Here is a 14,393-nt window from a genome sequence, read left to right on the forward strand (position 1 = left end):
TTGAGCCATCAGGACAGATGCTTGAATGATAGTAGAAGGGACTTGACATCTAATAGGTTTTTCCCTAAGCCTTCACCTGTGCTTAAAGGAATATTCTCCGAGTTTTCAGGCAAAGCTGAGTTTAAGGTAAAAACAGTTCCTAAAACTCAGTTTCCATATTGATGCTGGGCAGTTTGTGTTACAGTTTCCACAAGGTTTTTTGCCTATCCATTTTCCCATTCTCTTAACTTGCCATCCTCTGAACTCTCTCCTCCTCATCTTCCTCCTCTTCTCTTCCTCTCTTTCTCATCCTCCTTTTCCTACCCTCCTATCCCTATTCTCCCTTCTATACCCCCATCCTCCTTGTTACTTCTTTCTCCCCTTCCTTTTCCTCCTTTTCATCTCCTCACCTTCTCTGTCTCTTTTGCTTTCTCCTCGCTCTCCTTGCCTCTTCCAGAGCTGTTAACTCTTCTGTTTCAGTAACACGGTCATTAATGCCATGCCGTGCGAGTTGATGTTATTCATGTGACCCCCCCCCCCGCCCCCCCCCCATTAGACAGTGCCCCTAACCTGTTTGGCTGTGGTGGGTGTCTCGGCTCTGCTGTCCATCTCGCCTATGTCCACACGCAAGGGCTCCTGAATAGTGAAGAAACGGACAGGTTTTACCCTAATGAACCCAGCCTGACACTGGCACATCAACTGTTAGCGCAGCTCAAAACAGTTGACTTTGTGCAGGCATACAACCTGCATAGTTTCGTGATGGAGACCTCTCTTCAAACTAATTGGAGGGGTCCAGTGGGGTTGAAGAAAAGTTTGACATTTTTAAGTGAACATTGGATAAATATAGAAGGATATGCTGATAGGTCTGGTGAGTTAGGACAGGTAGAGACTTGTGTGGAGCATTAGTACCAGCACCCACCATTGGGCTGAATGGCCTATCTATGCTGTAACATTCTATGATCAGGAAGATGGTTGGATTTTTTTTATGAGCAGCTGGATTATAACCATGGAAGTTAGCGGCACAGGAGGTCATTCAGCCCAACATGTCCCTGCCAGCTCTTTGAAAGAGTTAGCCAATGGATCTCATTCCCCTCCCTCTTTCACCATAACCCTGCAAAGATCCTCTTCTGAAAGCTACCATTGAACCTGCTTCCATCATGTAATCTAGATCCGTAATAACTCACTGTATAAAATAAACTCTTCCTTTCTCCTCTTATAATCTCCAAACTGCACCCCTCGATGCCCCTCCTCCCTGCTGATGCAACACTTTTATTTTCTCTGACAACATTTCTCATCATTTAGAACACCATGATTAAATTCTCCCTTAACCTTCTCTGGTCAAAGAAGAACAATTTTCGCTTAGCCAGTCTCTCCATATTGCCAAAGTATCTCTACCGTACTATCATTCTGATAAATCTCCTTTGCACCTTCCCTTTCCATCCCTCATAATGTTTGATGGCCAGACGTGGACACAGTACACAATTAAAGCCTAACCATGGTTTATACAGGTTTTGGATAATTTCAGTATAATGCACCTCTTATTTGCAGTAAGGTAGGGAAACTGGTACATTGTTGTGTGGGAGAATGACAATGGCCCTTTTTAAGCGCTGCTAAGGTAATCTGACAATGCATTACTCAATGGTAGACAATGGGAAAAGAATGACTTTAGTAACTATCTATAGTTGCATCATGAACACATTCCTTTTGAATGCACTTAACTTGTCACTACTCGTGGTATACACAGGTCCTTCCCCTACCGTGTTTCATCTTAGAATACACTCGTAGGGCAACTGTGACAATTTCCAGCGAGCACAGTAAGAAGTCTCACAATACTAGATTAAAGTCCAACAGGTTTGTTTGGAATCACGAGCTTTTGGAGCACTGCTCCTTCCTCACCTGATGAAGGAGCAGCACTCCGAAAGCTCATGGATTCCAAATAAACCTGTAGGACTTTGACCTGGTGTTGTGAGTCTTACTATGCCCACCCAATCTCAAACGCCGGCATCTCCATATCCTGGCTACAACTCCCAGTGAGGCATCCCACCATCCTACTGCGGTTCATGGACTCCAATGCTGATATGAATGGAGACGGTCAGTTTAGATCGGGTCTAACCACAGGATCCGTAAAATCGCTGGCTGGGTGTAGAGTTTGTATCTGCTTTAGATGCAGATAGTGTGCCAGCCCTAATTAAACAATAACTTGATTGAGTTATATTCTTGAGCAGGAGTATCTCAGCAGATTCCAAGCTCAGTGGTCAGCCAGCATGCCATGCATAGCAGTATTTTTAATTTTTACTGGAATACTATCCCCCCTACTGTTGGTCAGGCTTTGGTTCCAGTGAAATGTGCACTAATGCTAGTTTATACCCACAGGCATGAATGTCAATGAAGTTTTAGTTCTGTTTAGTATAGGCTACAGCATTAACGCATTAAAGGCACAGGATCCCTTTTGTTGATGCTCTTGGACTGAACTGGTTACACTGGATGTTTTCGGGACAACCTTAACCCAATACACCCAGTGGAATACCTGCGCAATCAAATTGGACACCTTGTTGATACCTTGCCTAATTTTACTCTCCATTGACTTCAAATGGAAGTAAGATTAAGCAAGGTGTAAATCTTGTGCTGATTTAGCAAGCTTTGCATCGATACAAAAGAAAGAGTTAAAGCTGGAGTGAAGTCAAACTAATGGTAAGATTATGTTGAGGAAATAAAGAAAGAACTTCATTTTTTTTTTCAATGTCTTTAATGTCCCTTGGACACCTCAAATCACCTTCCATGCCAGTGACATACATCTGACAGGCACGATTATAAAGTCAGGAGCACATGACATAGGGAGATCCTACAAGCTGGAGTAATAATTAATAGTCTGATGAGCTATTTAATGATATTGGCTGAGAGATACATGTTGACCCTCACACCAGGAAGAACTGCTCTCATTCAAAATAATCCCTCGCAGACGGACGGGATTTCAGCTTAACATGCTACCTGAATATTGGTACCTGCAACTTTGCAACACACCTTAGGTACTGCAACAAACTGTCAGCTGTGCTCAAATCCAAATGGTATTTCTCACTCAGACAGGAGCACGCGCAGTGTGCCCAGGCTGCATTTTGTTTTAATCCTGGTGTCCTGCGATTATGAAAGGTGCTTCTACAAATACAAATGCTTTCTTGAGTTGACCGAGGAGGAGGAACAGTTCTTCTGAGTTCCGACCCTCGATCTCTGGTCAATCTTCCTTGGCCTGAACAGTTGCGTGGAGGTCAGGTGAAATCAGGGTGGAGTGTGGCAGTAATGGCACCAAAGTCTAACAGCACTCAGTGTAAAGTCTTACACGTGTGTAATGACTGCTTGGATTAGGTAATGAGTGTTGAGTGGTATCAGTGGGAAGTGTATCCTAGCCAAGCATTAGATGCTTTGAGAGAGAGGGGAGGAAAAGCAAAATGGCCGTTAGTAGGGTAACAGTAATTGAGGCTCAGTTTTGGTTAGAAACGGAGCAGATCCTGCCATCTCAGTCAGCATCATCAGTTCTGCATCATTTAGACAGCCACTGGTCTCAATCCTGTACCTGTCGTCTACCAGTTTGTCTGGGTCTGGTCACGCAGTGGCTATAGTACTGGACTCTTTTCTCCCCCCCGCCCAACCATAAATTTGTAAATTTGAACTCAGCTATAAAAACCTCTGGTATCGGGCAAAAAGGAGTGACCGTGATTATTAAAAACTCACTGGGTTCTCCAGTGCCCTTCAGGGAAGGGAACTTGTTGGCCTTGCCCAGTCAGGCCTAAATGTGAGTCCTTCCCCACACCAATAATAACTGCCCTCTGAAGTGGTCCAGTGAGCAATTCAAGAATATGACCCAACCACCTTCTCAAGGGTAACTGGAGATTGAAGAAAAATTACAACTTTGCCAGTGATGCCCACATTCTCTGAAAATTAATTTAACAAAAAATACTTTATTTAGCTAGTAGAGTTACATCATTTAGATAACCATTAGCCTCACTGAACTTTAGATCCACTCAGTTTTTTTTTTCACAATTATTGCAGATCAAATCTATAATGTATGACTCCCGTTTGGATGGATCAGTAAACCAGGGTCTCACTAGGCTACCTGATTTTATTTCATAGTCTCCGTGAATAGGGCAAGTCACGGCACACTGAATAGTACAACTGCTTCATGAGCATATTCTTCTTCTTTTCTTCATTTTAGGATGTCTTCCAAGAGACCGGCCTCTCCGTATGGAGAAACAGATGGAGAGGTAGCCATGGCGACAAACAGACAGAAAGTAGAAGAAGGAGAAAGTGACGGACACTCTGCTTTTCACCTGCCTCTTCCGCCAAGCTTTTCCAACAGCCTTCACACAGAGGAGCTACACACACCGTCCGCGTTGACCAGAGAGACTTTATCTTGTGAGAGTCCCACGTCTCTGCAAGACTCCGTGGTATGTTAATCCTTTCTGGGATGTGTACACAGCTTGTCAAGAAATGTCACCGTAGCCAGTCTCGGTAAAGTTTTCAGTGAATGCCTATTGCAAGGATTTACAGTTGCTATGACTGAAATATAAAGGGACAAGTTGACATTCTACATGATTGCCGTATGTGCCCCCAATATCAACATGCTGCCGATTTAAAAAAAACATTAATATTCTCCCCCCACCTTAAGTTCTTTTTACAATTAGTAAACAAGTCTTCATAGTAAATCAAAAATATCACCCAATTTTTAATTACTCTACAATTTTTCGACTGGGTGCTCACAACAAGGTGGAGAAGTTTAATGTGTATTTTGAGGAAAATTGGAATGGCACAGTGGTTAACATTGCTGTTTCAGAGTGCCAGGGATCTGGGTTTGATTCCTGGCTTGAGTCACTGTTTGTTTGTGTGGAGTTTGTATATTCTCCCCGTGTCTGCGTGGGTTTCCTCTAGGCACTCTGGGTTCTTCCCACAGTCTGAAACTTGCGCTAGTTAGATGTATTGACCCGAACAGGTGCCGAAGTGTGGCGACTAGGGGAATTTCACAGTAACTTAATTGCAGTGTTAACGTAGGCCTTACTTGTGACGAATAAATAAACTTTAACTTTAAAATCCTAGGTCCTAGATTTGAGATGATGAGAGCAGGGCTTGGCGATTCTAGTCTCTGCTTTGAAATTCTGCATCTTCCCCCCACCCCCCCCTGTCCCACCTCCAAGCATCCCTGCCCCACCAGTGACTCTCCCTCCCCCCACTCCCCTCTGCCCCCGATGTTTAGGGATAATTTCACTGCCTAAAATAAATAGCCAGTTCGTGCTCACATTGATCAAAAGGCAACTGACAGAGAACTGTGTCTCCGGTCTGCTTAAACGCTGAATGACATGCTGGACAATTATGGCTTAATTTACTTAAAATAATAAAGAAAACAGAAGCAGTCTGTAATTGGCAAGGGTTAAAATGAAAGGAGTAGCCCATGAGTAAAAATAACTTTGTCATAAAACCGGTTTGTGCTTGCTTAATTGACATCTATGAGAGATGGGCAACAGTGCAAAAAAGAAGGCTTCAGGAAATAAGAAGAACTCAGTATAAGCAATGGCAATACAAACAACATTATTCCTGCATTTCAATTAAAGAACAGTTTAAATTAGAAAATATTTTGTGCTTAACTTCAATTCTATTTTTTCTTTTTTAAATTTCTCACTGGATTTTTGTTTCCCTAGATAAATATGGAGAGCTAGATGTTATTCTGTTTTGCTGGCTTCAGTGTCAGGTATAACCTAGGATTGTTACAGGATAAAGCTCCATTTACCCTCCTGCAGCCATGTGCTTCTAGAAAGCTGCGCTTTCCCCAGTGGCCACCCTCTGAGTTACCCTGGAAGGTCTGTTCATAATTTGCGCTCCTCGTGGTTGCCTCATGCTTAAGTTGGGACTGAGTTGAGATTTCTCAAATGTTTAACCCCTGAAATCTTTAGAATTAGCCAAGGTTTCATCTGCTCTTCCGTGACTTGACCCATACATGGCAGAGTTTGAAAAAGCAGGGTTAGGCCATCACATACTCGTACGTGCAATCCCTGCAATGCAAGAGGACACTTGGCCCATCGAGCCTGCACCAGCAACAGTCCTACCCAAGCCCTATCCCTGTAACTGCACGTATTTACCCTGCTAGTTCTCCTGACAAAAAGGGACAATTTAGCCTGGCCAATCAACCTGACCCGCACATCTTTGGAGCATGGGAGGAAACCAGAACACTCAAAAGAAGACACAGGGAGAATGTACAAAGTCCACACAGACAGTGACCCGAGGCTGGAATTGAACCGGGGTCCCTGATGCTGTGAGGCAGTAGTGCTAACCACTGTGCCATCCAGCTGGTTGCAAACCAGAAAAGAAACATCCATTGAGAAAACTGTTTAAACTGCTTACTTAAAGACTTTAATGGGAAAATGTTCTTACTTTTAAACGTCCGTTATTATTTATTTAGTAAAATCAAATCTCTGAAGTCAAGCGACAGCCTCATAAGTTGCTGAGTTGAAGCTGATTAGTCTGTACAGGGGATAGTCCTCGGTCATGTGTCACCTTGCTTGTGTCTCTCCATAACTGGATTGTAGAGGTGCCAGTGATGGAGGTTGGCTGCACAGGGGCCTGATATGTTCTGAGCCTGTTTGGCAAAGATCATTCTCGCTATGGTAGTTCGAAGCCATTTGATAGATGGTAACCTGTTTGTGACTTCTTGTGTTCCCCATTCTTTTGACCCAGAGGATGTCTGCTGGTAGATCTTGCTCAGGGAAGTTGCACCATATGAAACACTAAGATGGAAGATGGTGGGTTAAACAGGTCACCATCATTATGCTTCCATTAAAGAGCATTGAATGCCTGATATGCAGGCTAGAATATTGGCCATGAAAAGGAATACAGGGACTATTGCTCATTCAGTTCAGTCATGGCCGAACTTATTCTCATCCAATCAAGAATCTGTATGCTTTGGTGCGGGAAGCTTGTGCGTCGTAAGGATTTGCGTGTTGGGCAACCAATTGGAAGAGTGCTAGAGTGGAGGGGTGGAGCAGCCTGTAGGAGTTAGAGGCAAAGTGAGGAAACCTTCTGACTAGAGTTGGAAAAATCCAGAAATTTTGGGCGGAATTTTCCTGTCCTGCCCACCATGGGAAGCGTAGCGGGTCGGACACATACCATGTAAAGGTCTGTTGACCACGGGTGGGATTTTCTTGGGGAAAGTGTGGCCAGAAAATCCCGGCCTTTGAGTCTGAAGGCCCAGATAAGTTCTGGCCTGAGAAGAAGGGATGGAGTGGTGGATGAGGTAGTGGTATAAAAAAGATAAGATTAGAAGTGTGGAAAACCACGTGCAGCTCGGCACTTAGTGAAATCACCGAATTAACCAGTACTTTTATCTGAATACAAAAGCAAAACACTCTTGAGTATTGGAAATGTGAACTAAGAAGAGACAATGTTGGAGTTCAGGTCAAGCAGTTCTTGTGGCAAGAAGCTGAGTTAACCCTAATGCAAATGACATAACTTAGCAGTTTTACACCACTTCTCCCCCTTTCTCCTGCTTATAATTACAATTAAGAAGTGCTCAAAGAAAATAGAAAAAAAAAACAATTTTTAAAAAAAATGCTTTTCGTGTTTGTGTCCCGAAGATTAATCTTTTATTTTGATGCAGTGGTAGCACTGGTGCCTCACAGCGCCAGGGACCCAGACTCAATTCTGACTTGGGTCACTGTCTGTATGGAGTTTGCACGTTCTCCCCGTGTCTGTGTAGATTTCCTCCGGGTGCTCTGGTTTCCTCCCACGCTCTGAAAGACGTCCTGGTTAGGTGCATTGAGCTGAACAGGCGCTGGAGTGTGGTGACTGGGCGAATTTCACACTGGCATCATTGTGGTGTTAACGTAAGCCTTACTTGTGACTAATAAATAAACTTTACTGAAAAATCTCAGGGCAATCCTGATGGCAACACCAATTCCAGAAGATTAGCAGTTCCACTGTTGACCATGAGGTTGCGGGAGGAGCTGTAAGGAACATAGGGGAAGTAGATTTAGCACCATAAAAGTTGGGAGCTGGATCACATATGCTGGAGTCCCTGAATCCACACTAATAAGACATGACTTAAAGGGGACTTGTAGGTTGGGGCAGCCGGTGACGCAGTGATATTCTCACTGGGTTACTGATCCATGGGGATACAGGTTCAAATCCCACAATGGTGCAATTTGAATCCAATTAAAAATCAGAAATTTAAATCTAATGATGACCATGAAATCATTGTTGGAAAAACCCATCTGGTTCTCTAATGCCCTTTAGGGAAGGAAATCTGCTGTCCTTACCTGGTCTTACTTTACCTGGCCCGCAGCAGTGTAGTTAACTCTTGATTGCCCTCTGAAATGGCCATAGCAAACCACTCAGTTTGAGGGCAGTTAGGGGTGGGCAACAAATGCTGCTCCAGCGATGTCCATTCATGGGAGCCGGGTGTTGCTGGTTGGCCAGCATTTATTGCCCATTCCTAGTTGCCCTTGGAGGGTAGTTGAAAGTCAACCACATTACTGTTGCTCTGATCACATGTCAGACCAGTTAAGAATGGCAGATTTCCTTCCCAAAAGGACATTAGCGAACCCGCTGTGTTGTTCCAACAATTGACATTGTCGTCAGTAGATTCCTAATTCCAGATATTTTTAAAAAGTAAATTACTGCGGATGCTGGAATCTGAAAACCAAAAGAGAAAAGAGCTGATGTTTCGAGTCCAGATGACCTTTTGTCACAAAAAGTCATCTGGACTCGAAACATCAGCTCTTTTCTCTCTTTACAGATGCTGTTGGAACTGCTCAGATTTTCCAGCATTCTCTCTCCAGGTTTTTTTTTATCGAATTCAAATTGCACCGTAGATTGGGGCAGTTGGTGTAAATTTTCACCCCGTAAAAAGGAAAAGAAGTTGGTATGTTACACATGACAACATGAAATTCCTGTTTGTTTATGCATCTCTATGTAGCGTCAGAAGAGCCACATCACCCTTTCTGGATAATCTTTGAACACTAACCAATCAAGCTTTCATTACTTGAAGTAAATCTGGGGACATAAAATGTGGCTTAATCATTCACTGAGGATGAAATGACATCTAACCAGCAGCTTGTTTAATGTCAAGCTACAGAACGAGAGAGAGAGAGGGAAAAAAAGCCGAGATAGAGGGAGGATCAGTGGATTATTTCAGATCTAAAACATCCTCTCTGAGGATTGTACCCATTCACATATGTAAGATATTAAGTTTGCATAGATTACCTACGACCAAATCCATTCTGACTGGCAGAGAAGTTTAGAGAGATTTACATTAGAGAATTGAGAGAACTCGAGGGCTTTGTTGCAGCAATTGTATAAAGTGATATACAGTGTAAATCTACTGGTGTGTCCCTAGATAGTGCAGAGGCTTACAGACTCTCAGAGCACAGATTACTGTTTTATCTTGTCATACTGAATTAACGCGCTGGAACACCGTTAAACAGTAGTGACCTGTTCATCTTTGAGAATTGCAGCAGTGATGTAGCGATGGTGTTTAAATCCTTCTTTAACAATGGGTTGTTTCTGAGTTCCATGGCAGCAGCGTCCACAAGAACAGCCCAGAGGAAATCATCGGCAGTGAGCCGCGATTGTAGATATATTTACCAAAACAAGAAGCCATAATGTAAGATAGCCATCAACATACCCAAGAGGGAAATCAGGAGACATTCTGCTCAGGCACTGGTGGCACTGGAAAATGCATTACCATAAGGAATAGATGAGGAAAAATAGCATAGACTCATTTAAGACGAGGCAGGGTAAGTACATGAGGGACAAAGGAATTAGATGGTTATGCTAATAGGGTTAAGTGGAAAGGATAGGGAGGAGTCTCATTACAGCACAGGGCAGTTGGGGCAAATGGCCTGCGTCTCTGCTGTACACTCTATATAATTCTATTCATTTGAAATGTAAAATTAAACATTAACAGCTCTATAATTCTGACAGAAACAAGGTAAATTCTGTAAGTGCCAAAATAGCCTTTTGGACGCAAATACAAATGGCTCATTGACAAAATGGAATTGTTTTTAGAGAGGGACCCTGTTAGCGAAGCAATTATTTTCTGCACTAAGTTTAAAAAAAAGTGTTTATTTGAAATCGTAAGAGTTTGTGGAGTTGGGGGACTTTGAAAGAAGCTGTTTTGTTCTCAGCCAACCTATTGTGGGCTCAGTGTCCCAATAGAACAACTCAAATCCATACTGGACAACTGTATATAAAGTGTTTCTCTGAAAACGAGACTTTGATGTGGAGTGCGCTTATTCGTCCAATTCTGTCGCCGATATAAGATTCAGCTTTTAACCGGTTCCCCTCGACAGAGTCACTTTGAATTTCTTTCCTTCCTTTTATGATTTGGCTTCTAGATGTTCTCTTCTTTTCAGTTATTGTCTCCACTTGATGATATTTCCAGCATTTGGGGTTAGGAACAGAAGGGGTAGTTGACCATGTTTTGCATTTATATTCTCACTTTTTCTGGAGTTTCTATTGCAGCTGGTCCTGTCACTTCTATTTGGCTTTTTCCCTAATTCTGGTCTTTTTTTTATGCCAATGTCTATTCATCTTTTCTGTCCTAGGCTGGGGTTACGGTAATTGGGTTGGTTCTGATTCAGATTATGGCTCCCTATATTAGATTGTTTGAATTGGGCGATGTGGGAATGGTGCAGTTTGTTTGAGTGCTCGGAGTTGGTTTTGGCATTGCAGGTTGGTGCTGGGGGGGCATATTCGGGATGAGAGAAAATTCACATCAAAGTCCGGGTTTGGGTTCCAATTCCGATTTTCTTTCTACACCCAGTGGAGCACTAAGACAGGCTTTCATCTGTTTCCATAGCTAGCAATTCCCGGGACAAGTCACTAGTCTGTCGCAAGAGGTTTAGGCCTTGAGGGGAGCCACTCCACATCAAAGAGCCTCTCCCGCTCTTACCATCGACCACTGGTGTGTTTGGAAGGATTTTGCAGGTTGGCGCTCAACCTGTTATGAACACACCTTCCTTGGCCATCAATCCTGGAGTGGGACTCGAACCCAGAGCTTCTGGCTCAGGGGCAGGGGCGCTACCCACTGTGCCACAAGACCCAGGGTTTTGGTTGACCAGTTTAAAATTAGGCTTGTTTCTTGGGGTTTGTGCAGGAGTAGGCCATTTGGCCCTTTGAGCCTGCTCTGACCTTTAATAAGGTCATGCCTGATCTGGATGTAACTTCAAACCTACATTCCCATCTACCCCTGATAACTTTTCACCCCAAGAATCTATCCAGCTCTGTCTTGAAAATATTCCAGTACGTCTACTTTCTTTTCAGGAAGAGTTCTGAAGACTCGTGGCCCTCTGATGGGATAAAATTTTCCTCGTCTCCATTTTAAATGAGTGACCCCCAACATTATTTTTAAAAGTGACCCCTTAGATCGAAATCCTCCCACGAGAGGAGGCATCCTTTCCACATCCACTCAGTCAATACCCCTCAGAAGGTCATCTAATCTGTCGGGGGGAGGATTTTTTTTTTGATGCCAGCCTTTGTCTTGACTTTTGCTGACACCCATCCATGGGACGTCCAAATACAAAAGTGGGTTGAACATGGCTGCTGTAGGCAAGCACTGACTCTCTGCAGCACTGCATCCTCTCCTCAACCTGCAACAGAGAGCTAGATAGTCAGGAAAGCAGAAAATGCTGGAGAAACTCAGCGGGTCTGACAGCATCTGTCGAGAGAGAATAAGCGTGGAGATGCCAGCGTTGGACTGGGGCAAACACAGTAAGGAGTCTCACAACACCAGGTTAAAGTCCAACAGGTTTATTTGATAGTTTATTTGATAGTGGTGGTGGAGGCGAACTCGCTGGGGTCTTTTAAAAGACTTCTGGATGAGTATATGGGGTTTAATGAGATTGAGGGTTATAGATAGGTGTTGATGTGATCGGCGCAACTCGTGGGCCGAAGGGCCTATTTGTGCTGTAGTGTTCTATGTTCTAAACCCGCAAAGCTTTCGGAAGCACCGTTCCTTCATCAGGTGTGACACATCTGACGAACGAAAAACGTTTCTGAAAGCTTTGTGGGTTTACTGTCAAGTAAACTGGTTGGACTTTAGCCTGAGAGGGAAAATAGAGCCAACATTTCGAGTCTGGGTGACCCTTCATCACAGCCTTTAGCTAGGTAGCCACCCTACTTTAAGACTTGGCATTGGAAGGCCCAACTTGGATATCACCCCTTTCCCAGCACTCCCCTCCCCGCTCTTTGATGCTTTTCTGGCACAAGGATGCCAGAAAACAGCGCACTTGCGACCTTTCTCGGTAAGACTTGCACTGCAGACAGGAGATGTGCTTGCTGTGAGATTTTTTTCTCTTGAAGCACTTCTGGAAATTAGGCCCATCATTTTAACAATTTGACACTACTTACAGATCTTTTCTTCATTAATTAAATTAACGTTGAATGCCACCAGCTATATGAACAGCGGCCTCTTTCATCTTCATTATAACTACCTGCCTGGGCTGCTTGCTGTGAGTTTAGTCTGCTATTCAGTTCAGTGCAGTGAGCTCACACCGAGCACTGCAGACCAGGCTGGTGGTGGGGGAGCAACAGCCCCCTTACCCGCCCTCCTAAACAAGAACAAAAAAAAAAGCACTCTGTGTGGCTTGGAGGTCATTCATTTCAAATGTATAACAAGAGCCATAAAAAAAATCTTGTTGGATCTATACATATTCTCCCTTTTATACAAATGTGGCACAGTAGAAAAGAGCAACAATTTCCATTACATATTAAACTCATACATTAAACAAAAAAAGATAAAAGCAAATATATTCAGGGATGGCTGTTGCACTAGACTAGTTGCAGGAGGCTATTCAGGACAGAGTAAGTGGAAATTAATTGGAACGCAGAAGAAATAGAAACAGAATAGGAAATTTAGTATAATTATAAAGAAACACAGACAAATAAGTTATTCTTGAAAGACCTGGGATAAGGCAATTCACGTTTATAGTCATAATATGAAATTAGTAAAGGGCCTAATCCCCCTTTAGCCTCCGAGTCACTTTTTGGCACCTAATTACTAAATGGAACAGCTTTATTATGTAGGCTATTAAAAATAATGTGTTTTGATAGTTACGCTTTTTTCTTCTTTGTGTTCCTGAGGATTTGCTAGGAATTGCCTTTTTTATTGGATAGGCTATAAAACATTAATGCTACGCAAATATTCCCTTTTATAATTTATAGCGGGCTTTAGGATTTGAACGATTCTTCGTTTTTAAAGGGGCCACACGGCTCTTTGTCTTTGGTGGGATTCTGGGGCTTTGTTTCACCCCAGACCGCTCCACAGCCCTCCTCTCTCTCCCTCTCTCTCTCTCCCCTCTCCTGTTCCACCCCCGCTCAGCCCAGGTCCCCCTGCCCAGATCACCCAGGCTGGCATATTGGAGGGTTAGGCCATCTACCATCAAGCGCTCCCCCCAGCCTTCTGGACTGATAGAGAGAGTCATCTCACTTTGTGATGCTGGCACCCAGAAGTGGGCACTGCCTTGGGTGACTGGATAGGGAAGTCAAACCAGGCTGGCACAATCCAGAATGCTTTGCTGCGAGATGTGGTTATCAGCAACTCTAAGAAAAAGAAAGGAAGATTTGTATTTACATAGCACTTTTCATGACCATAAGATGTGTCAAGGCACTTTATAGCCAGCGCATTTTAAAGGGACAAACTAATTTACACATAGCAAGATCCCACAAACAGTGATGTGATTATGGTCAACTTTGTTGTGATGTTGATTGATGGATAAATCTTAGCCAGGCCAATATCTTTGTTTATTTTTTGGAAATAATAGCCTTGGCTTGATTTACAACCATCCAAGCAGTCTCAGTTACCGTAGCATAGCACCTCCAGAAGTACTGCGCAGGCATGTCAGCCTTGATTTCTGTGCTCAAGTGCGATTTGAACTCAGAACGTTGTGCTTTTGAGGCAAGAGTGGCAGGAGGAACATTGAGTTTACAATTTCTAAAAATAACCTCAGGTAAAAAGTAAAATACACAACCCAGATATAGGCTCTCGAAGATCTTACCCAAGATTTCAGACCAAACCAATTTAATTCGGCCTGATGTATTTCTTTGGCTCTGGTGGCATTTCTTTAACTGGAAGCTTGAAGCTTCCTGACACTGACACTAATTCCCTAATTTATGCTGTTTGACTACGGACTTGCTGAACTCCCAATTCAGAGTTCATTCTGTCACATTACTAATTTAATGCCAATTAATGCAGAGTTGAGACACTTAATGCACTCTGGATTTGTATCCGATTGGAAGAAAAACTCGTCCGCCGATGGAGTAATCCAAAGGCCCAGGTAATGCTCTGGGGACCTGGGTTCGAATCCCGCTACGGCAGAGGCTGAAATTTGAATTCAGCATTTCAAAAAAAATCTAGAACTAAAACGTCTAATGATGAC

General features: G+C 43.3%; 1 protein-coding gene across 1 annotated transcript in view; it reads left to right on the forward strand.

Moving 5' to 3' along the window:
• LOC145338879 (transcription factor SOX-5-like) overlaps positions 1-14,393 on the forward strand; it is a gene marked incomplete at its 3' end in the record, with an annotated part of 172,861 nt that overhangs the window by 7,563 nt on the left and 150,905 nt on the right. The window contains exon 3 of the mRNA XM_080183282.1: positions 4,187-4,418. Coding sequence (XP_080039408.1) covers positions 4,187-4,418 — 232 coding nt within the window. The remainder of the gene's footprint in view (positions 1-4,186; positions 4,419-14,393) is intronic.

This window comes from Carcharhinus amblyrhynchos, unplaced genomic scaffold (genome assembly GCF_965287045.1).
Source record: "Carcharhinus amblyrhynchos unplaced genomic scaffold, sCarAmb.v2.hapA chromosome_210, whole genome shotgun sequence".
NCBI classification, from domain to species: Eukaryota; Metazoa; Chordata; class Chondrichthyes; order Carcharhiniformes; family Carcharhinidae; genus Carcharhinus; species Carcharhinus amblyrhynchos.